Below are 24,150 nucleotides of genomic sequence, written 5' to 3' on the forward strand. Positions count from 1 at the left end.
AACCAAATAAACTTACACAGGGGTAGTTATAGTGCAGGATTAGAACAAATATTGCTCTTAAGATGCTTTGAGGATAATAAAACATTGGAAGCAGTTTTCAAGAAATATTTTACACCTGAGCAGACATGGCTACATTGCATGAAGTATGCAGTAGGAGCTCTTGGAAGTGGTACAACAATTACAGAAATCTTCAGTAAACAATCTGTCCTGTGAAAGGATTTACACAGGAAGTGATGTTAGGGATATGTAATGAAAAAATTAATATACAGCAAGAGCATAAACATGTCTAGAGAGATAGCCAGAAAGATAAGACAAAAAGCAAGATGTGATTCGCAGTGAACATTAGAGGCAACAACAAGCAGTTCTACAGATACGAAAAAATCAGGTAAAAGGATGTCTTGACTCATCTATAGAGCCACAGTTAAGACTTTCTCTCCAAGATTTTATTATTAAGATAAATTAGCTAATGCACCATCTCTTCTAAGAAGAACTTAGAAATTCACAGGTTCCAAGAAGACCAGATTCAAACCAAAATTACCTCTGGTTTGGTCAGGATTTTAAATTTAAATAGGACGTTTCCTCTAGTACTTGTGAGGATGATTTGTGCCTTAAGGGAGAGGAGTATAAGAGGAGAGCAGCAGTCCTCTCTGCCTTCTCCTGCTCTGCCTCTAGCAGTTGCCTGGTACCTCTCCCATTCACTGCTTAATAGATCGCAAAATGCTAATAAATAACTTCCTTTTTGCTCAGCCAATTATAAAACATAAGCTTGTTATTGACACTTGATGTATGTGTTGCTTGGATTCATTGGATTCACTTCCTCTTGTCAGATTTGTATTTAATCTGCTTTGTTCTGCTTATATCAGAATCTTACAAAGAGGAACTGTTAACTGCGATTTCTTTGATCACAGCCCAAGACACCACTGCTCTTGAAATTGTCATTTTTTCTACATCTGCACAAAACCACAGCATATCTAAGAAAAGGTTTGGGGGTTTTTCTGGGCAAATTCTATCTACAAAAAATGTTCATTTTCACTGTCCATTTTTTCTCTTCTGATAATGAAATTTAACAGATGTGTGGAGAATGAATGCAATTTTCCTTCTAGGAAGTTCTGAGGGATTTTATTTTTAAACAGAGTTTCCATGTTCTTCTATCTGTACGTAACTTGAATGATTTCTAAAAGTTCCTCTGTGTAACATACATAGGTATTTTCCATATTACAAAAAAGATAATTCAGAAAAAAATTTAGACCAAAGTTTTCTGTCTCTGAATTCCCCTCTTTTCCCCAAATGCTCATGAGCTCTCATCTTTGCTTCAATACATCTTTCCCAATAAGTTCCACTGCTTCTAATTCTCCTTTGTTTCTGCTTTTATGTCACTTATCCGTGGCTCCTGTCAAAACTTAAGTGCTTTTAAGATGGAGCAGATTATAATGAGGTACAGATTGTCTTATTTAAAACACTTTTTTCCTTGTTGCCTTTGTAAATGCCCACATAAGTATACAGAAGATGAAAAGGAACCATAGATGTACATATAAGACGCATATATCTGTAAGTTTTTCATATACCCAGACACACACACACGTTTTTCTTGGCATTTTGTATTCAAAAGTAATAAAGTTGGACAGAAAATATTTCACAGGTGACCTGCTGCCAAGAAGAATTTGAATTATTTTCGGTCATTTTGAGTTATAAGGTCTCAAGATAAAAGAAAAGAACATTAAGAATAAGCCATTAAGTCACTTAACCAAACAGTCCTAAAGGAGTTTCCTGCTAAAGTGAACCACATTTCACTGTCCCTCTACCTGCTGTAATGAATGATACATGAAGCACTTCAGATAGTACCATGGGGTTCAGAGTGATGAGCTGACAGTGTGACTTTCCTTGGCTTCACTGGCAAGCCATCAAAAAGAAGTATTAAATCATTGTGGGTTTCTTTTCTTCCCCCAAAGTTTTCCAGCTGCCTAATAGACACGTGCTTATTTTTATTCCAATAACATGAGACTCTGTTTGCTTACCTTTCATAAGGAAGGAAGTACTGCATCATATTTGCTTTGTCACTAATTTAAGTTTTACCAACATGGAATGGTATCCACATATTTGCAAAAAATGTCTTAAAGGTCCATTGAGTGAAATCCTTATGTAATGAATACAACCCAGTGAGGACTGTACAGAAAGCAAAAAGTAGGGATAAAAAGGGAAAATCATCTAAGCTTAGCTCCTCATGCTGACTAGTTTGGTCTTGTTGCAGACGCTCCAGCTCTAACTTCTAAATTATATGAAGTAGTCATAAAGGAAGAAAGGGATTTTATTCTACACTTCTTTTAACCAAAGCTCTGATGTCTGTGCCATTATTTGAAAGTTTGCACCACCAGCTCCTTGTATTACTAAGCATACTGTATACAACAGTGCTCTAACTGTAGGGAAGCAGCCTCATCCATGCTTCTGCTAACATTCTGCCATCAACTATAATCAACTCAGCAGAAATTCATGCCCTCAAAAGAAAACAAGCAGACAGGAAAAAGGCAGATGTTAGTTTAAGAGTCTGTAAGACTCAGCTAGATTCAAAATGGATTAGGATCCTAGTCCATGCTTCTTTACATTGTTTTAGATGATTCATGAATCAGAAAAAAACCCTCCACCAAACCAGACCGTCTGGAGAGCAGAATACTCTAGGGATGATAGAGTGTAAAATAAAATAAAATGGGCATTTCTTACTAATTATGGGGGTTTCCCCTACCTACACAAATCTGATTCATAGGAAAGGTGACTTCTTCAGAGGTCTGGATATACAGAACCTTAACTAGTCTATCAACACCAAAACCCACAAAGGCTTTAGGCGGGATTACTACACACAGCATGTATTTCCACACCATTTTCCCTTGACTGTGGACATAGGTTCCAAATTTAGCCTTAAATTGCTTAGGTGGTTCTGCAATTTTTTAAGAGAAGTCATATTTATGGGCACTCATCATGAGCTCCCAGGCAGCAGCACAGCCCTGGTTATTACATATTTGAGAGGTGAAAGGCACATATTACCTGACATATTACTTGCACACATGAATACCCCAAAAAGAGGTGACTAAGCAGAGGTACTCTATGAAATACAGAAATGGAGAAAAAGACCAGTATTCAAATCACAATGGTTTTATAATATTAGCTTCTTTTCAGCTTCCAAATACACTTTTCTCAGTTTATATGAAAATTTTAAAAAATTCTATATAAAATTAAAAAATAGGCAAATAACATGAAAGTTCACTAACCACCAATAAGCCACCTGACAAGGAACTGTCATTGGCTAGTAAGTTGATCTGCTTGAGCAACAAAAGGATTTGAGCTTAATACTTCATGGAGTATGAAGCTTTGTATCCTTTTTGAAAGGAGAAGAAAACAGGTCAGAGATTACAACCACACAGGTCATCAGAAGTCAGGTTATTCATAATTCTGACCTTAGATGAAGCACAAGCAATTTCAGTGCAGAAAGTCTGACATGCTTATTTCTCTCTGAATCGAATGGGTACAGCACAGCAGACTTGATTCACACACTGTATTTCAAAGAATTTTTTTTCTGTTCCAACAGCAACACAGAGTTACAGAGCTCATAACAGGAACTTCAAATGTGAAAGTGATCAACCTCACCAAATAAAGTGAACAGTGCTCACCCACTATTATTTTGGTCATTAAATAATAGGCAGAAATGTTACTAGAACTGATAAAACACTCTTAAAATACATGAGAGGTTGAAAAAAAATTCTTAATGCAATTGGGCTCATTTTCCCCCAAATGCTCCTGTTTTGCAACATGGTTTTCCACTATTCAGACAGAACTTGAGAACTGAAAATCTTAATCACAAGCTAGAAAATGAGGGGTTTCAATTATCATTAACTGAATAAATAAATAATTCATGGTTTGGGTATTTCTCCACCACAAACACAACACACTCGTGCCTATATTTGCAAAGAAAAAAAAAAAAAAAAAAAAAAAAAAAAAAAAAAAAAAAAAAAAACAGAAAGAAAGTTAAAATTGTCCCTGAAGTTTTCAGCACTTTTCAGTCAGTTAACAGCTTTAGGTAAGAGCCTGCTTTAAGAGGGAATACACATTAAAATCACAAATAACTACATAAGCTATTGATACATATAAACATACCAGAAGAACCAAAACAAAATATTAAAACCAGTAAAAAATAAGGAATGCAGAAAAAGATAAATTTATCAGAACTTACAGAAGACAGGACATTAGGAAAAATTTGTACTGTAAAATGTAAGGCCCCTAAATGTGTGAGTGTTTTAGGAAAGGTTTTACACTATTGTTATACTATTGGGTCAAATTAGAAATAGGTAGGTGGCAGATTACAAAAAGTTGTTCCAGATGAGGAAATTCTTGTCAAACAAGGATATTTCTCTTTAGGCAAGGGCCTGACATCAAGCAGAACTGTTTCCCAGAATTAGCAAGAAATACAAAACCATGTCTGGTTATGCAAATATTTGCAGAGTAATGTAAAAGACAGAGATAGAACTGCTTACAAGGTGTTCTGAACCACTCAGCTGAGCTCACCCAAGCTCAACAAAACCCCATACACCCAAATGCAAGGTCACTCAGTAAGGAACAGAACCAGTCCAGAGCCTCCAGAGCAAATCTGTAGCACAGGAGACACAATGAGTCTAGAGGGCACGGCAGACAACCAAGCCCGCCTAAGTTTCCAACACTATGCTATCCAAGAAGTTTAATGCATTCCCTTGAATAAAAAGGGGATTCCCTCCCTGCTGTTTTATTTCTACATGCAACAGCAATATTCTTAATGCTATTATATTCACTGTAGCTAGCCATATTTTAATGTGTCGAAAAATTGCTGAGGGTTAAGTCCCAAAAGAAATAAAAACTTGTCCTGTGCATCTGAGCAAATGAAAACAAAGGTTACAGGACACAGTGTATAAAAACCTTCACAGAGGTGAAGTAACAGATGCCAATCACTCTTTTAATGGAGAAGGAAACAAGCAGAATAAGTAGCAAGATGCCACCATCAACAGCATCTTTAAATATTGCTGTACTAAATATATTTCTTAACAGTTTTCTGAATGCTCACCTGTGTTCCAAGAGGTTAGATTTGCCAATGGAGGTAACAGGGAAAGCTCTTCAGCCAACTATTTTCAAAGTTATCCAGTCCTGCAGGTCTAAAGGTCTTTCCTGGGAGTATATGCCTAATATCCTTTCCGTTAATCATTGGAACAGAACATATTTCACCACAGTTTCATGTAAGTATCAGTCTTTTTCCAACCCATTTGAAATAATTAGTTAAATATTTTCTCTCCTTTGAAAATTCCTGGGGTTTCTATCTCTTTAATGTAGCCACTATCAAAGATCATTGTTTGGGGGCCTTTTTTTTTGGGGGGGGGGGGGGGGGGGGGGGAGGGGGGGGGAAGAGGGGAGAGATAGTGTTGGGATTTATTTTTGGTTTTTATTATGCTTTAAAAATCCTTTCAATTGTTCTTAGCATTTATAAAGACACTTGTTTTACTGGTGAATACAAATTTTCCTAATATTGTCTCAGGCTTCCCAAAAACATCTGAATCTGATGTCTAATTTATGCTAATTGGCATGAAAACCAGACATTTCATGATTAAACAGTAAACACTTCATTCCACGGCTACTCTTGAGGAAGTTGCTATTATCCAGCACAGGAGATGCTGAATGCTAGCTACTTCATCAAAGTCATGGAAAATGGGAGAAGCCACTGCAATCCAGAGTGGGGTTCAAATATGTAAAGCAACACTTAGAAAAGTACAAGTCTCTTCAATCCAGAATCTGCCATAAGCATCAAGAGCACCACAAAAGCAATACTGCCAAAAATAAAATTACAATAAACCTTTGGAATCTGTGACTTCAGTTGAATGGAAACAATCCTTTTACATTTTCATCCCAAAAGGTAGATTTCACATATGTTCTCTTCAATGAGAAAGTGAGAACAGATCTGAAGTCTTCAAGTCATCCATGTCCCGAAGCACTGACTTTTTTTTTTTTAATTTTGGTTTGTCTGGCTTTGTTAGACACTGAGATGATGACAATTCTTCATCATGATTGATATCAGGATTTGAGGCTTGGTTTTCTTCCACATTGCTACAAAGCCAAATATTATTTTGCAACAGCAAAGTTCAAGTCCCCATCACTCAGACCACTAGAATACTTTCTGTGGGAAAACAAAGTTCAAGTCCTTTCTGAATCTTATTCAGAACAAGGTCTGGAAGGCATTTTTAACAGCACCACTGTTCAATGGAACCACTATCTCTGGCCTGATACATATTTCATTTCAAAGATTGGGAATGGACCACTGCAAGGATATAATTACCTTTGGAACACAGTCCATAATGGTTTTCAGATTCCAGTCTTGCTACAATTAATACACATTTTAGAAAATACCAAGTTTAAAAATAGAGTCAGGACTGCTTCAGAATTTACTGCAATGCTTGGTAAATCCCAGACTGTGATGCCTCCTTTCCCCTGGTCTGAATCTGCTTGTCTATAGCTTCCAGCCACTAGAGTTCATCATTTTTAGTCAGACTAAAGATCCCATCATCAAGGTTTTGTTCCCTGCATTTGTTCTGGTAGACCCTGATCAAGTCATCCCCTTAACCTCATTTATAAGGAGATGCAAAGACAAAGCTTGTTAGATCTTTCACTACACAATACATTTTCTACTCTTTTAATTAGTACCATGGCTTTCTCTGAACTTTCTCTAACTTTGCCACATTAATTAATGAACCACAGATTTCAAACTGGCCTCGGTATTCAAGAAACAAACCCACTCATGTAAAATTCAGAAAGATGTGCCTGCCAAACACATCTCTATTTATTCCTCCAAAGTTCATAAAAGCTATTTAAGACATGGAATTAGACTGGAAATTCATAGCATCTGATGATCAGCAAGCTCCCCAGTCAAACGTAGTAGTCAGTACTTACTGTTACCTGGGGCTGCTACTCACACAGGGTAAATTGCAAATCAAGCTGATACAATTATCACTTCAAAGAAATACATTTTTTACAATAAATATGGACAGCATTTAATTTTTCCTGTACAATTCATTGCATTGAAACATGTTCAGCTTTGTGCCAGCCTTGGCTGTCTAAGTGGCAATGAATAGCATCACAGCTGAATCCTCCCCCTTAACAATGCTTCAACCTTTCTATCCTCAGCAAACCATCAGTAGCTATGACATGGTTTTTTAGGACACTCCTAAGAAGCTAAGTGCCACAGGACTGAAAAAGTATGCCATGAGAGGGTCCAAGAATGCATCCTTTCAGCAAGGAGTCACACTTTACACTGACACTCAGTTACACATTGAAGAATTATCTACCCTTTAACACATGTAAAATATGTGAAGTGTTGCTGGTTGATTACAAAGACTTTCATTTCTGAATCAAATTATGGACTACTACCTCTAATCTTCAAAGAAACCAGAGGACATTACATTAATGCTTTTAGATTTACCAACCACTTTTTCTAATTTCATCAAAAATACATCTAACTTGACATGGTGTGGCTTTCCTATAACTCATGTTGATTGGCACTAATTATACAACACTTCTTTAATTCATTATTAATTAGGTCCCTTATTATTTTACCCAGAAGTGATGTCAAACTGACAGACATGTAATTATCCAGGTCATGCCTTTTACCCTCTTTGAATGTTGGCACGTTAGCCATTTTTGTGCTCTTTCTCCAGTACTTGAAAGCTTATAAAAAACCAGCACTAATGCTCCAGGAAGCTCATTGGGCAGCCCTGTTGAAACTCATTATCTGAGCATGCCAATTTAAAAATGCCTAAATTTAGCTGCTACTAAAGAGCAACCCCTTGAGTGCCTATTACTGGAAATTATTGCATTGACTTCCTCCTATACAATTACATAATATGACACACACATCTTTTAATTTGCCAGTCTTTTTACACCACTTTACAATTCCACCACATCCCTCTCACCTTAGACCAACACATCTGCTTGATCCTAAAGTAATTCAGTGCTCCATATCCGAGTTTTAGTTATGCTTACTACCAGTCTTCTGTTCTTTTTCCTTCAACCATTTACAACGTACATATCACTTAACTTCACAGCTCTCCCAGCTGTCCACTGAACATGGGGATAAGGTTTTAACCCATGTGGCCTCCTTTAGCACTGTCTCTAAGACAACAAGTATTGCCTCTCAAAACCTGTGTGTACCACTAGCAGGGAACACACTAAACAATGCCAACAATGTGGATATTACAAAAGAAAACATTTCTATTGCTATTACAGCATGCTGTATTTTGTCTGATACTTGCAAAAGCACTAAAGAAAAAGGGCAAGTATTAATGGCAGGTCAGAGGGTGAGAAATTTAGGGATACTATTTGCTGATTTGGAGAAGACTTCTACAAGAGCAACTTCCAGAGCACAAGCTGATACCATACAAGCAAAAAATTTTAGAAAAAGTGCTTTTGCATATTATGCCATGGTCATAGTAATGAACTGTGCTCTTAAAAATAAAACATTTTAATTAGTTCTTAATTAGAGGACAGAGAGCTACCAAGTAATGTGGGGAAAAGAACAGATGGTTCTTATTTATTTTGGAAGTTTAAATACATAGTGATTTTCACCAACCTCAATACATGCAGCAATAAAGGGGGGAAAAGCCTATCTGGTTTTACTAGGTAAAACAAGATAAAGTTGTGACCATTATCATGTGTTGGTACTTCACATTTCCCTAGTGACAGAGTATAAACTATGGTTTGTACTCTGCTAATCAGAATCTGTAGTTCCAGCCTGGGATGAATTATCTATGAGGAACAAAACAGTGACTGACAGAACCTAAGTCTGAGAGTTTTATTCCATACTGCTTTCAAGTCTGAATTTGTAGCCTGAGAACTGCAAAGCTGCTTTGATACTTACCTGGTTTAGTCTACCCTTACTTTGATACTGATGTTGTTCTGGTCTATCCTTACACATGCATTTCCACATGTATCTACTTGGGGCAATCAGTAAAGTTAAATTCTTGCTTTTCCCCACTGCTTTTTCCTGCAAATCAAGGCTGGCCTTTCCACAGGAATTTGGATGGCATAGCTCAAAGTGCAAGACTTCATATAAGCAGTCATTCCCAAGTGGATCCATGAACCCAGCACGCAGGAACCGATAAAAAGCAAAGTCTAAAGTCCTCCTATGGAGATCACCAGAGCAAAGCAGAGGCCTTTGTTTCACGGGTGTCAACAGCTTCACATAGCACAAGTACTTTAGGGAGAACATCCAAGAACAGCATTCCATAGCTCAGACCAGTGGGATGGGATTTGTCTGGATCCTCAGCAGATGCTGTGCCAATTTAAACATTGTTAATTTATTATGAGCAACAGTGATCTAAGCAGATTTATTATTCATTAGAACATCAGAAGTCCAAGGAAGAGGACCGCATACAATTATTTGTTTCAGGTCTCTTCATAGAGATGATTGCACCATGAGAGAACTCTGCCAGACAAAATACCCTACAAACTGGTAGAAAGCCAGAGTAAAATGCAACCAGATTTATGCTTCAAGACAGACACTGACAGTTCAAGCATAAGACTTATCAGAAGAGTGTTCACAACATCCCATTTATGCTCAGTTGACAGATCATTTGCATAAGGTCAGATTGCAAATTACTCAATTTCATGGAAAGAAATCTTGCCAACTTTGTACGTGCTCAGGAGTTACTCTAAACACATTTTGTTAACTTGGCCACTGCACTAACATTGCAAAATCACAACCTTCATAACAGACCCAGGCCTTATAGAAAGGTCAGTGCTCAGTAACCTACACTGCACAACAATGCAGAACTCTAATTAGTACTTCCTAAGTCTAGGTCATTACAAAGAATAAATTGACAGCCAGAAGATCACTGAAACCAGCAGTAATGGAAAGGAGAAAAAGCGAGGGGAAGAGTAAGGGGAAGAGACAGAAAGACAGGTAAAGCTTTTATAGGTGGAGTGAATGAAGAAAGAGAAGGGGGGTCCATGCAATTACTCACCTGCAGTACAGCCTCTAAACACAAATTCTACAGAGAGAACCATTCAGACCTTGCTTTAAGCCTGAGCTGGTCCATCTTCGTCTATAAATGGACACAAGCAAGTTAAGCAGTTTTAGGCCCACACGATTTGGTTCAACTTGATAAACCACATCAATCTAACTACCTACACTGCAGGTTTAGAATCCTACTCCTAAACTTTGGACAAGCAGCAATTACTCCCTGGGACCATATGCCATCATTAGCATTTAAAAAAATAGTAATTTACTGACAACAGATTAAAACACTTTGTGGAGCAAAGACCAAACCAAACTCAGACCCTTCTGCTCCAGGCAGAGGCCCTGTTTGAAAGCCATGCACACATGACAGAATGCTCCCTAAGTGAATTTCAGCAAGTGGGTAGGTATGTCCCACAAGCAGCCTCACACAGCTTAGGCAGATGCTCTTCAGTGTCAAATTACCTGTATTAAAGGAGCAGAAGCTACCACCTGTAATGGAGCACTGCCTACTTGAGTCTGACAAGACCCAGTTCCTACAGAGGCTTTGGGTGTGAATCCCAAGCAGAACCAGATACACTCTCACCCCTTCAAATGAAGGGCAAATGGTTATAATGTCCTCACCTTTCACACGAGCCAGCTTAGGTAGTTCTCCAGCTCACACTGATCACCACTGTAGGCTTCTTTTAAACAAGTAGCAAAAGCAGCTACTTAATTCAGGGCTGACAATCCTGCTTCCACGAGAGAGCATTGCAATGCTGAGTATCATAATATCTTTGCACATCCATTTGTGAATCTAGCTACAGATACTGGACGATGAACCAATTAAGAGTGTCACGAAGCGACAAAAGACAAACACCTAGGATAATTAATCACCCAGTAAACAATTACAGCCCAATCAGTGTTGAAAAGAATACGTATCTACCCAGTACAAGCCAAACCTATCTACAGCCAAACACCACTTTTAAGCCTGAGAGAAGTCTGTCAAACATGAAAACTAAATTAAGTACAAAGCAGATACTGTAATACCATTCAGCTCTCAAATACCTGACAAGCTGGGTGTTAAAAATGCATGGACTGGACTTTCCGTAGTTAAGATAAACACAAGTCTTGGCTTTCTAAATATATTGTTTATTTATAGTTGAACGTTAACATCTGAACAGAAATCTGCAAGCACACAGGGATAATCTTTCAGTGATGCTTCTGTTTAAACTGGAGTCCACAGTAGCCACATGTTCCGGTCTTTGTCTCTTTGTCCTGCAAAAAATATAAAAACACAACAGCTGCTACTTTCACTTTATAAAACTTTAAGAAATTACAATTTTTCTCTTATTTATTTGTGCCATCTTAAAACCAATCAATGTTGCCAAAGTACGGAGTTTAGTCTTATTTGAAACACTTGAAGCAATGATGATGGTAAGAGATTCGTGCTTTATTTCTGTATCCTACGTAGTTTCCCTTATGCCAGACTTTCAACTGCCAGGCCTAAATTCAACTACATAATTTTAAAGTCAAACAAAAGTGATTATCTCTTCAGAAATATAAGATCCTCTTACCAAACTGAACATCTTAAGCCAGTCTGGTCATATCTGTTCCAATGTCCTGGAAAGATCATTTCACAATTATTTGAACAGGATTTGGCATTTCCTAGACAGGAATTTTGGTCAGTAACAGAGTTATTTGCAGGAAGGAGGAAATTTCAGTAGGACTCCATTAGAAATGCTGGGGAAGAAAGTATTTTGGAGAAAAGGAGGAATTACTGCTGTATAAAATTTAATTGTTTTCTCCAAAAGACACATGTATTTTTTAGAACTTTGAAGTGTGAGTGACTTAAGGTGCAATTAGTTAGGTCCTTCCTAACATGACAAAATACAATACAGCTAAATACTCAGCAATCCTCTGTTATTTAGCAACACAACTACTTCTAGTCATGAAACAAAGTTAAACTCATGGTTCCCCTTAATAAAGGATTAGAACTGAAAAATCCAAACTACCCTCCATTCCTGAAAGCCTGGATTTCAGTTGTTAGGACAAGGGAAAAGAAGTTAATTTAATATCATTCTGTTTGCAGACTCTCTTTTTCAAGAACTGAATCAGACAAATTGTAACTTGACTGTGAACACCAAAAAAAGTAAATCTCAAAATCCACAAAATATAAAGCATTCTTCAAGAGTGTGGCACACATCAAACAAATCAACATAAAGATTAGGAGTGTGCTACAGAAGTTAAGGCTGAAGTCCTTCCTAAGCATTTCAAATCAGAACCTCCACAAACATTTGACTTTGAATAAGGTAAAATGAATTTTATTACAAAATTCTTACTTTGTTCAAAATAGAAACGCACATGATTCTAGTTAGGAGTCACAACAACACTGTTGTGACACTTAAGGACACCAGTTCTTCCCTGCCATTCTTTCAGGCATTAGGAAATATCAAAGTTTAGGTGAGCAAGCAAAGACGTTAAAACATCTGCAATCAAGCTCTACCTGAGAACAGTACCTAAGCAACAGCTGCATCAACTAAGGTCATAGGACAGCAGCCTCAGTATTTTTACTCTCTAGAACAAGAATATACTGGAAATTATCACTACTGTCAACAGGAAGATATGACAACATTTATTCTTCATTCTCTGGCCATGACTTAAATATTCCGTCTTCAGTACTACCAAAATTCCCAAAGACTGAAAGAGGGGTTGGTTTGTTTGGTTTTCCTCCTTCTTTTCTCCTTGAACTTCCAAGACTGAAAATAACTGCATATTCCTAAGAATACTGCAAATGTATGGTCAAACTACATGGTGGCATTTAAACAATTAGAGGAAGAGTTCCAAAATGCAGCAAGGATGCTAATTTTTGCTCTCAGTGGTTGTTCTTAATACTTCACCTGATTTCTTTTTTAAAAAATACTGTCCTTCTAAGCAAACCAAAATTTCCAGAAGGAATTTCTCTAACTTCAAATGGAAGCCCTCTAATTCTTCTGATTTATATCGGGCATCAAATAAAATGAGCACCTCGGGTGGTTACTTCTTTTACTTTGTTAAATGAGCATTGCAGAAACTAGGTACTCTTACAAAAAAGAATGCACAGGCAAAACATGCTATATGCGTGCAAAATAATGACATTACCAAGTTTATGTATACTTTGGGATGTCCCAAAGCTCCACCACCACCATCGCAGGATATCACTCTGCTTTCAACTTGACTCACAGGCTGCTCTGCTATCAAATCGATTGCAAAATTCTTGTTCACCTGTAAGAAAAAGAGGGAAACTTTCAGATACCATCCCCACTCAAACAGAAAGCAATTGCTATTTGCTGCCTCCACAGGCAGTTCCACCACAGCCATTTTGAGAAGTTCCTGCTTAGGCTTCCTCCCAGCTCCTCCACCAACTCTTAGGCTCTGCTATAAGCCAGATCAATGAACTATACACTAAACTCTGCAAAAACAATCCCTTTCCCCTGATATACAGGCCACATCGGTGCTCAGGTTTCAGCAGATTCAGCAGGGAGGTAAGCAGGAACAAGCAGACAAGAACAGAAGATACTTAACCAACACCGTATTCTGCTTTAGTGACTACATGATAAAATTGCAGAAGAATCTCTGCTGATAAACTCAAAAATAATAGTGAGACAAGTAAGGTCAGGCACGAGATAAAACAACTGCTGGTAATTTAGAGCCTCTAGCCATGTACCTTATTCTATCACTGCACAGGAATCTCATGAAAACGTGAATGTGGTGCGTAACAACAGTCAGAAAGACAAATTGTTCAGCATCAGAAAAAAGGAAAAACCTCCAAATGCCACTACTGCACTCTGTAAATCCATCATACACACTTCCTGAATATGCACATCACTGACACATAGGGCTTCTTCCTAGAGCACACCTGCATGGCCTGGAAAACATATCCATGTCTGGACAGGCTGGTGACACTGCAGCTCATCCTTCAGTGGGACCTACAGCAATCCAATACTCCCCAAGTCTGCACTGAGCAGACAACTACTGCTACAATTCAGGGAAAACTACTCCAGGAGGGGCCACCTTTTTCAAAGGCCATGTTATACACACATGAATATCAAATAATATGCACACCCAAAGGATGCACTATCTACTGCTCCGTGTAGGAACATGCTGGTGTTGGAATAAAGATGAGATTCTTGGGAAAAAGACAGCTAAACTATGCATCCATTACATAAATCCCTAGGAACTACAATAGTGATTTTATATAAGCATCTTTCACCAAAGCATATAGCATCTTTCACCAAAGCGCCGGTTAAGTCTCCCCAAAATCTGCATTTTTTTGGTACAGTAATGGAAAAGTCAGTTTTGCCACCTAAGAATTTGTCCTTACCAAAAGATGGTGATAGCTAAAAACAGTTAGCAAAAAAATTAAGTTTTGGTATTGAAAGAAATTGGCAACATCAAGAATCCCACTGCCTGGGGGTGCATCCACAAGTCATGTAATTTTTGCCGAACAGCAAGAACTTTTACTGCTGTTTTTAATAACACTCAATATTGGGCACCCTTCATTTTGTGCTAAAGGAGGAGGGAAATAAAACCATTATATACCTTTGCTTCAAGATTAGAAGCAAGAACTCCATTCATCCCAACTTTTCTTAACCACAAGAGGTATTTGTGGGGAGAGAGAGAAGCAAAGACCTCATCCACTGTATAGCTAAGACTTGTGTACGGTTCAGACTACTAAACAAGACACAGTCTAGGAATTCACCAGGAAAACACACCACAAAAAAACCCCAAACAAACAAAAAACTCAAAACAAACAAAAAAAACCCCCACCAACCCAAGTGGTTGCAGTTACAACATAACCCTTTGACAAAAGCACAGCAGTACTCAGCAGGAAGGGGCTGATTCCCCCAGCACATCCAGATGTGCCTTGCTCCAAGCAAAAATAAATATGCTATTTTTTTTCCTGCCACAGTGCCAGTTTGACAATTTCATTTCTGCTTCTTCCCACCTATTCACCTGTGCCAGTCCAAGGTCTGGAAGACCAAAGAGATAAAACCAAACTTGGATTTGATCCCAGTAAAAAGATGTAGAGGGAAGGCAGGAAAGAATATTTACAACAGACCAGCACTGAGGTGAGTCATCCTCACACCTTCAGCTGCTGCATCAGCCCAAAAGAACTGAAGTGGAAATGGCAGTGTTGAAATGGGTCCTGCTCTACCTCAGGGATTACAGAAGGGCAGGATGATGTGGTTGGACTGTAGCAGACTATGCAGTTGCCATGCTCAGTTTTCTCACAGCTTCCTGCTTTAGGCCCTTGCCAGAGAGCACTAGTCCGCGGTTCTCCACAGAGAACTAATGATTTTAGCTAAAACACATGGATGTCACTAACAACTAGGCTGGCAGAACCGAGGAGACAACAAGCACATACTCTAGGCCATGCCCCTGGGCCTGGCCACCCGAAGCACAGAGCCCAGACACCATGTCTGGGAGAGAGCCAGAGGCTGTGTCCCCCCCAGACCCAGGAAAGCTGCCATGGCTGGACTGTGCCGATCCCGAGTGGGACTCAACCACCCGGACCGTACCAGAGGCAAAGGGAGGAAGAGACCAAGAAAGAACAGCCACCAGGAGAGCTTCAGGAACATGACAACATTCAGACTACAGACCCGGTTGTCAACCCTAATACTGGCAGCTGAAATACACTGTGGGATAATGGCAAAGCCCTTAGAGAGAGATCCTGTTAATAGGCACAGATAGTTTCAAGTATTTCACATGTAAATTTCGACCCAATTTCACCATTAAAACTTAGCTTTAAACCTTGCTCAGCAGACACAGAGCTTGGCTTTTGCTGGAGAAGGAAGAACTGGTCTGAACTGAAAACCCTGGGTGTTCCACACCACATAGAGTCTGAAATTACCTGATGGCAAAGGCACATCAGAGGGACCACTGCCCCATGGAGAATTAGGCTTAAGGAGTGTTTCCTACAAAGTTACAGAAATAGCACAGATGTGGGCAATACACCTGGGAGAGACTTACTTTGCCAACTATCCTCCCTGAATTAAGCTAATTCAGCATTGTAAGTGACATTTTCGTTTAATTATTTCGCATGTAGAATCCCCATTTTTGCCACACAGCATGAATTAAATTGTATCCGTCACACAGCGAGGTAAACTCAATATGAAAACTTGGAAATCAGGATAATTAGTTCAGGTTAATTTAGGAAAAGAATTATTATATGAAGCTGCATTAAAAATCTACCACACCTTATATTTAACATCTCTGCAATACATAAACATTTAAGGCATTAACAATAAGGCACTATTCAAAGGCTCAGGCTTTGAGGAATACATTTTAGCTGAAATAATTCTATTTCTATCCCAAAGGCTAGCAGATCCCTTGTGGAGCTGTGCTGCTTGATCATCAGAGAAAATTCAGTGCTAAAGGACTTCTCATAGAGTGGGTATGCGGAATTTTAAGCAGCAGCAACAGGGCCACCTTTACAGTGTCGCACTGGGATGATGCTGGTATTACCAGACTTTGCATTTGAGGCTTCATTATTTCAGAATAGTCTACATTTTACTTTTATTTGTTTCATCACTCTTTCAGCAAATGCTTCTCAGTCTCGTTAGAAATGTAGTTAGGGTAAAGATCAGAATTTTAACTACACAGAACCAAATTAAGCTTCAAAACAGATGTAAACAGATGAACAATTCAGCAGCGTATTTAATGATTTTTTTGAATGCAAATGTGCTAAAAACATATTAACAACTTCTTAAAACACATGCTTAAAACAAAAACTGTTCCAAGTTAAAGATGCTCAAATGCCTACAGCTCTAACACCCTAAATGCAGGCACTTAAACGCAGAGGAAGTCTTCAGTTTTTCAAGTTTATCAAAAGCAGGGAGATAAGACAGAAGCAACTATAAGCTGCCTTAAAACAATTTTTCACCATAGTGAAGAAAAACCCCACTGAAACCCCAAATCCAAAGCAGTTTGGTTTTGGCAAGGGTTTGGGGTTATTTTTGTTATTGTTGTTGTTCATGGGGTTTTTTGTTTGTTTGGGTTTTGGTGGTTTTTTTGGTTGGTTGGTAGGCTTTGGTTGTGGGGTTTGGGTTTAGTCAGTTTCTTGCTTCTGGTTTGGTTTCTGGTTTGGGGTTTTTTAATGGCAATGAGGTTGAGGACACTTCTACCAGGTAAAGAAAAAAATCCGTAAATTAGCCCCTCTCCCATGACAAAAAAATAGAATGAGTTACCTCCTTTTGTCGTCCAACAAATCTAACTCTTCTATAATCCTCCGCATCATATACCTAGAGTGTAAAAGAAACTTGACCTTATTTACAGAGCAACAACTATAAACACAGAACACAAAGACTCAGAAAATAAATAGCTTGAACTGTTTACTTAGTTTCAAATATTATCACCTTACAAGCACGTAGTATACAGAAAAATTAGCTTCCATTTCTCTCACGCAAGTAACTAAATTGCACATCGGATAGTACAAGACAAGGAAACTGGCGGTGTTGGGGTGGAAATCCAGTAAACAGAAGAGTCTGCTCGCAGAGGTGATCACAAATGTATTATTTATAATGCTGTTGCCAGATCTCACCTAGGCGGTGAACTAAACCGGGAAAATCAGGTTTTGTATTTGTTTCCGTTCAGCTAAGTAACCGGAGGGCGGGCTTTCCGAGTCAGCTCCCGCCGCCACCCTCTCTCGCTTCTCCTCACGGCACCAGAGGAGCCCCAGCTCCCGCAGCGAACAGAGCTGAGGCGGGCTTACAACGCGAGGGTGCCTCCTCCGCCTGCCGCTCCCCGGCTGGGCCACGGCCCCGTCGCATTCGGACGGGAGCGCTCGGTAATGGCCGATGCCCCTGATCCTGACTAGCAGGGATTTTTTTCGGGTTGTTTTGTTTTGTTTTGTTTTTTCCCGATCCAGCGCGCGCCTCCTGTGTACGGATGGTACAGAAGCACGAATTTCCACTGTGCGCGCTGAACGGAGAATCACAGAATAAAAAATAATACATTCGGTTGGGAAAGACCTCTGAGCTAATCAGATCCAACCAGTGACCGGACTCCACCATGTCAAGCAGACCGTGGCACTAAGCGCCGCATCCAGCCATTTCCTGAACGCCTCCGGGGACAGACACTCCACCGCCTCTCCGGGCGGCCTATTCCAGGATCTAACCGCTGTTCGCGTGAAGAAATTCCTCCCCATGTCCAGCCTAAGCCTCCCCGTCACGTTACATCGCGCCGCACCAGCGCGCTGCTCGCGACCCCGGCGGGATTGCCCTGCCGCGGAGGGGCGGCAGCGCCGGGCCCCGCGCGCTCACCTGCCCCGTGTGCGTCACCAGCTCGCCGGTGTCGGAGGCCCGCACACCGTAGGGCCGGGCGGCGGCGGCGGCGGCGGCCGGCCCCGGGCGGGACAGCAGCGGGCGGCTCCGCGGCAACAGCCAGCGGAAGGTCGCGGCGGGCGCCGCCATCTTCGCGCCGCCCACGTGACTCCCGGGCGGGCGGGCGCGGGCCTGGCCCCGCCCCGGTGCCCGCGCGCGCTTCCGGCGGCGCGGAGACACGTGTCCGCGGGCCGGGAGCGGCGCTTTCCGCGCGGGCGGCGAGGTCAGCGGGCAGCGGTGTCCTCCCCGCCGGGAGGGCGCTGGGTGGTGTGCGGGCAGCGGCGGGACAGGAGGAGGGGAGCGGGAGCGGTGCGGGTGTCCTGACCGACGCGCTGTCCCCGCAGGGTGCCGAGCATGCTGTCCCTCCTGGTCAGGGCCGCCGCCACGGCCGGCCCGCTGCGCTCGCTGTGCCGCTCCTCCTTGTGCTCGCTGGCCCCGTGGGGACGGGCGGCGGGGCTGCCCGCGGCGAGTGGGAGCTGGGCCCCGCCGCCCTGGCGGGCGCCCCGCGGGCTGCTGGCCGCGCCGCCGCCGCTCGGGCCGCCGCTGCCGGCCGGGCTGAAGACCAGGACGGTGCTGAAGAGGCGCTGCAAGGATTGCTACATCGTCCGGCGGCGCGGGCGGCTCTACGTGTGCTGCAAGAGCAACCCGCGGCACAAGCAGCGCAAGGGGTAGCGCCGGCCGGGACCCCGCAGGGCACAGAGCCGGCGCCGTGCTCGGCCGCCGGGCCCGGAGCCCCCGCTGCCGTGCCCCTGTGGCCGGGCTGCCCCGCCGCCTCCGGGAGCTGGCAGCTGGCGACACGGGTCGCGACATCGCGTGCGTGACAGTGTTTCAACCTTGGAACACCTGGAGCGAGGTGCGACCTTGACGGCCCTCGGTGGAATTTCAGGCCTTGGATGCGGAGAGCTGAAGTGGGAAGCAACAGCCTTCAGGACCTCTTGTCATCTTAAGCGTGAAGCCTTAAAATCACCGCGCTGTTAAATTAGTAAGGGTGAAGCTGTATCACTGGACTCTGAGGTGCATTTGGGTTTAATTAAAGCAAAATGAAAATAAACTCCATTGATGTTCATTACTGCAACACACCATGTTTTTCTTAAACACTGTTCCCTCCTTCTGAGATGTTGATAACAGAACCAATAGTTTCAAACTCAGGTGGGCGATTTCAGATTCCGTCTAACTTGCCTTAAGATTCTGCAAAGCTTTAGGCTCACTCTCCTAGATAGGAGAGGCTTAAGAATATTCTTTTTTTCTTATGTCCCTTGAAAGAACTCTTTCCTAAAATACGGAGAGAATGACTGAGAGCAGTAATGCCTCGGAGGTCATATAGCCAAGCTTAATGTTGAATGCTAACTAGTGGATTGTTGTACATGGATTAATTAGAGCCAAAATTGCTTCAGTCACCGGTGGTATTCCTCACACTTCTCAGTATGACTGCTTGAGGCAGGTGTGTTTGATCCTCGTCTGAACTGCAAGTTCTTAGCAAACGGTACTAAACTAAGCTTTGGAAAACTGTCCTGTTACAGCTACAAGTTTGCCAGAGTACTGTGAGAAAGTGTCCCCGACTTGAAAGAGGTGAAATTGGTTGAGCGCTGTGTTTGAAGTTGCTGTAACGTTGGATAGTATGATGACTTGAAGACGTTTTCTGCCCCGTTATAATTCCCCAACTTGACAATTGCAACAACTTTTATAATTAATATCTTTTTAGTCAGTGCTTGTAGACTATGAGAATCTAAGCCTGTAAAGCTGTGGCTAAGCATTCCAGAGGCAGTAATTACTGGTTTTCCATATGTTGGGTGGTTTGTCTTTTCGATCATCTATCTCATCGAGAAATGAGGGTTTGGAGAGAGAGAGAGAGGAGCATGTTGGTTAAAATAGACATCCGTCTTAGGGGACATTCAAATGAATTCATGGCAATGAGGGGAGAGAAAACAGGCTGGTTTCATCTAGCTGAAGAGAGGCAGATAGATTCAAAATGTGTAAGGCTCCTCAAAATCAAAGAACCTTGAAGTAGTGGAACTTCCTGTAGTTTGATTGTAGTTCCTTGAAAGTTTGATTGAAATTTGGACATTCATGAAAAAGAACTACCTTCTAAATACCTGCAACTTGTGCATGAAAGTAAAAAGTAAGCAGAGAAATTTCTTAGAAATATTTTACACCTTTAATATGCTTTCATGGGAACTGAAGATTTTAAAAGCTCTGATTCTCAGCGTTAGTGGCACACATTTGTAGGTGTGTTTTATTCCAGCAGAAAAGGCCTATGTGCTGTGAACCTCTGTGATACCTTGTGAGTTTAACTATTAGTACACCTTTAAAGCAAACAGTTTATGTATGACCAAAAAAACCAGTTATTTCCAAGTCTACCCACTTTTCGGGTGGGATAGTGAGGACTGACCTGTGGATTGGGCATGAGATGAAGTGAGGGTCTGTTTGTTGATTGCACTTTTTTAGGAAGGATAGCTGGCAGGTGGTCTTACTGCCTCAAAAAAATTCATCAGACCCCTCGGTTCAGTCAGAAAAAGGCAGCTCACTGGTACAAAGCAAATTGTGGTGGTGGGTTACTGGGGAGGCATCCAAACAAGGGCTCTCTTGCCAGGAGCAGTGTCAGATGGTTAAGAGACCCCTGCAAGTGTGAATTGCCAGGGTGAGGAGCAGCAATCATTACCTGGCCAGACCTGAATTCAGTGGTGTGTGGGACCTGAGGCAAGTTGACTCTGCCAGGCTGGTGTGAAATACAGTCTGCACTCAGAAACGAACTGGAATTTAGGGCTAGGATTACTGTGCAGCAGAGAGAGGCACAAATTACTGTTTTCATCTCCCCCTTTACCCTAAGACAAGCTTTTATACAGTGCTGACTCAGCATCTTATTTCAACAACTTACAATGAGGAAAGGTTTTTTTGCTAATTAAACCCTTTGAATGTAGGGCTGCTGGTCAGAAACTAGAGGTGTGAAGTAATTTAAATTCAAATGTTTTATTATGGCTGTAAACAATTAATGTGTCATTGTCTGAACAGTCAGTTTGTGGTACCTGGGGTGGAGCATTCAAAAGAATGGAGCATTTATGGCCATCACTGAAAAAGCATATTTGGTTGTGCTTAATAGATTTTGGAAAGAGGATTATAGGATTAGAAACTCGGAGGCTCTGAATTGTAACTGTACTCTGCCACTGACTTGCTGCATAATCTTGAAAAGGTAATTTTGCCTTTGTCTCAATTTTTCCATCTATTAGGCAGGAGTACTGAATCTCACACTTGTAAGTACCATTTTTTAGTTGATGTCTACAAACGGTTACAGTGATGTTCTAAATAAAATCAGATTCTATAGCTTTCTGTAATTTGAATGACATGAGGAAGGTGATTATAGCTGAGGGTGATGCATGCTTATTTTAGGTTTGTTTACAGCAGCTGCAAAATGAGCAGGTGAAACAATGTCAGCCAATAGCCTCGATAGCTAAGAGTTCGCATCCTTCATTACAGACCTTCTGAATGTTGTGCTACTTAAACAGCTGTTGGCAAAGGAGGGGGTACACAACAACTACTTAAGTTACCCAGGCCAAAAATTTAGTCCTGGGTTAGTTCCTTAATTGTGTTTTTCATTTCTCTACCTGGAGGCTGAAAGGGAGGGGAATGATAAGGAGAGTGCAGCTGGAACGTAAAATGTTTTAGGGAGGAAAATAGTACCCAATAACACAGGAAGAAGAGTCCATATGCTGAAATAAGACTCAGGCTCAAATTACGTTTTCAGCTTTTGGCTTCCTACTGCTTACCTGTCTAGGTTACCCCCTCCAGAAAATCTTCATTCTTCTTTAAATCCCCACGGTGGAGTGGGAATGTGAGACCTGATGTCTTCTGTGACTGTCTCCATTGTACAGTTATGAAAATAATTTGCAGTTGTGAGTGACTGAACTTGCTTAACTCCTCAGAACTGTTCTAGGGAATAAGATTGTCAGATCCTGATACTCAACAGGTAGAGAAGTATTTAGGTCAACTGAAGGATAAATCTTGGAGCTCATGTATATTACTGACTGTCAGACTTTGTAGTTGTGTGAATGGGAATTACAGTATTGGTTGCTGAATTCAGGACAATAGCTGTTCAAAAATGACGGGTGAGGGAGAATTCTTTAGGAATTAGAGTACCGAGAAGCCGTGTCTGCTCGGATGGAGGCAGTACACCGTGAGGTTAGCTGACTGACAGGTGACTGTTCCCGATTCTGACACCATCACAGTCAGCTTCCTGCACTCAGTTAAAATAACAGCTATTTTTGAGTAATGTAAGCACCATATTGTTCTTCCAATTATTCTGTTATACCATCCACAAAAGAAAAAAAAAAAAAAAAAAAAGTACAAGAAAGAGTGATTTTTCATAGCAATTGCTAATGATTTTGCCAAGTATTAACTATCGGACTTTTCTCTTTATTTGTAGAGATGAAGTAGGTAAAATTTAAAAATATAAATAAAACTATTTAAAAATGTAAATATTCTTAAACAATGAAAAAGAAAGCGAGAAGCCAGTCTGCTTTCTCCTCTTTGTTTATCAGTGCAAACAGACTGCTGCTGGCATTGTTCAGAGTATCTTCTGTGTAACATCAAGGTCCTTCTGTGGTTTCAGTGAGCTCTGTGCACCTGACACCGTGTTTATCTGCAGCATCACCATATTGCAAAGTTCTGAATCAGCAAGGGTGGACACACCTTGATACACACTATCCAATTACTTTTAAAACGGAAGTTAAGGATAAAGTTTAATCCCATTCAGTTAAATAAAACTTATTCTGCATTTAAATACTTGCATTCTTTCTATCACAGCTCACCAGATTATTAATTTGAAGCTTGAAATCTGTGCCAGTTAGTCCTAGAGGCTGAGAAGGGGCTGGATTCTTTCCAGCTCGCTGGGACAGTTTACCTCACCACACCTATGAGGGGGCATGCCCTCACCTGTCCAGTGTCCTCTGCTTTCCAGGGCTGAATTTATCTTCCTGTAGGAATAGGTGAGCTGCCCTTGAAGCTGTTATTGAACTGTCACACTTTACAGCCCAGTTTATTTAGGTAAGTAGTGGTGTTTTACTTCTATACCTCTGGGAGATAAACTGCAGCAGTTTTGTTATTGCTCCGTATCCCACTCATAGTGGAGGCAGCAATCTTTTTAAGGGCTTCATCACAGTGAAGACACTGAGCCTGATCTAAAAATGATGAAAGTTGGTACAGAGAGAATATTGGCACCCAAGATGAAGCTGTCACTTGCTGGAGTTATCCACCTGCCTCCAGAAATGAAAAATTTGCTGTTTCATCTAGAAGTTTGTGCATCAGTCTTTGAAATCTGGTGTCTGTAAATATGAATAAAGTGTTGAAAACAAGCAGTATTTTTCAAGAAGCCACCTGTGCTTATGTGCCTCATTGTGCAAAAAGGAATAAAAAGTGAACTTTGTGAAGTCATTTGATCTAAAAATAGATGGATTTAATTCAGTGGTTGAAAGTAAGCAAAAGAGCAGGCAGGAATAATGCAAGTTTCTCTGTTGTACGTAATTAAAGGTTGTTAATGAACAGTGCCTAAATGAGGAAAAGACTGGGAGCAAGTAGTCCCAGAGTCTATACAGTTTTAAAAGGGACTCATACTAGGAGGGTAATATTTATAAAAGCAGTAGCTGGGATATCTAAAATAGGTCACTTTCATAGGATCTTCAAGCTTTAGATAAGAACTTCTGCATTTATTTTGTGTGCCAAGTACTTTGGTTTTGCTTTGATTGCTCATCTAGCTATTAAATAGCAAGTTGGGTTTATGTCATCTGGCCATTCATCCCGATCACC

At 41.0% G+C, this 24,150-nt stretch overlaps 2 protein-coding genes across 2 annotated transcripts; one reads left to right on the forward strand and one right to left on the reverse strand.

Annotated features, from left to right (window-relative positions):
• Positions 1–11,122: 11,122 nt before the first annotated feature.
• Positions 11,123–18,455, reverse strand: NDUFS6 (NADH:ubiquinone oxidoreductase subunit S6). The gene is made up of 4 exons (XM_040084675.2): positions 18,295–18,455; positions 17,221–17,274; positions 13,133–13,255; positions 11,123–11,269 (listed from the first exon to the last, which is right to left on the reverse strand). The coding sequence occupies exons 1-4, from the start codon at positions 18,442–18,444 to the stop codon at positions 11,204–11,206; spliced, it is 393 nt and encodes a 130-aa protein (XP_039940609.1). The 5' UTR covers positions 18,445–18,455; the 3' UTR covers positions 11,123–11,203.
• Positions 18,456–18,575: 120 nt separating this feature from the next.
• On the forward strand, positions 18,576–19,429 carry MRPL36 (mitochondrial ribosomal protein L36). Its single transcript, XM_040074543.2, has 2 exons — positions 18,576–18,623; positions 18,699–19,429. Exon 2 carries the CDS (start codon positions 18,709–18,711, stop codon positions 19,024–19,026), a length of 318 nt encoding a protein of 105 aa, XP_039930477.1. The 5' UTR covers positions 18,576–18,623; positions 18,699–18,708; the 3' UTR covers positions 19,027–19,429.
• Positions 19,430–24,150: the final 4,721 nt, after the last annotated feature.

Source organism: Hirundo rustica, chromosome 1 (genome assembly GCF_015227805.2).
Source record: "Hirundo rustica isolate bHirRus1 chromosome 1, bHirRus1.pri.v3, whole genome shotgun sequence".
NCBI lineage: Eukaryota > Metazoa > Chordata > Aves > Passeriformes > Hirundinidae > Hirundo > Hirundo rustica.

Bases quoted from the DNA above. Each gene is read 5' to 3' on its own strand.
- NDUFS6 (XM_040084675.2), bottom strand. From the start codon at position 18,444: ATGGCGGCGCCCGCCGCGACCTTCCGCTGGCTGTTGCCGCGGAGCCGC. The intron at 17,275-18,294 runs GTGAGCGCGCGG...TTTACACTCTAG, and splicing joins TGGTGACGCACACGGGGCAG to GTATATGATGCGGAGGATTA. The intron at 11,270-13,132 runs GTAATGTCATTA...TATTTTTTGCAG, and splicing joins CCAAAGTATACATAAACTTG to GACAAAGAGACAAAGACCGG.
- MRPL36 (XM_040074543.2), top strand. From the start codon at position 18,709: ATGCTGTCCCTCCTGGTCAGGGCCGCCGCCACGGCCGGCCCGCTGCGC.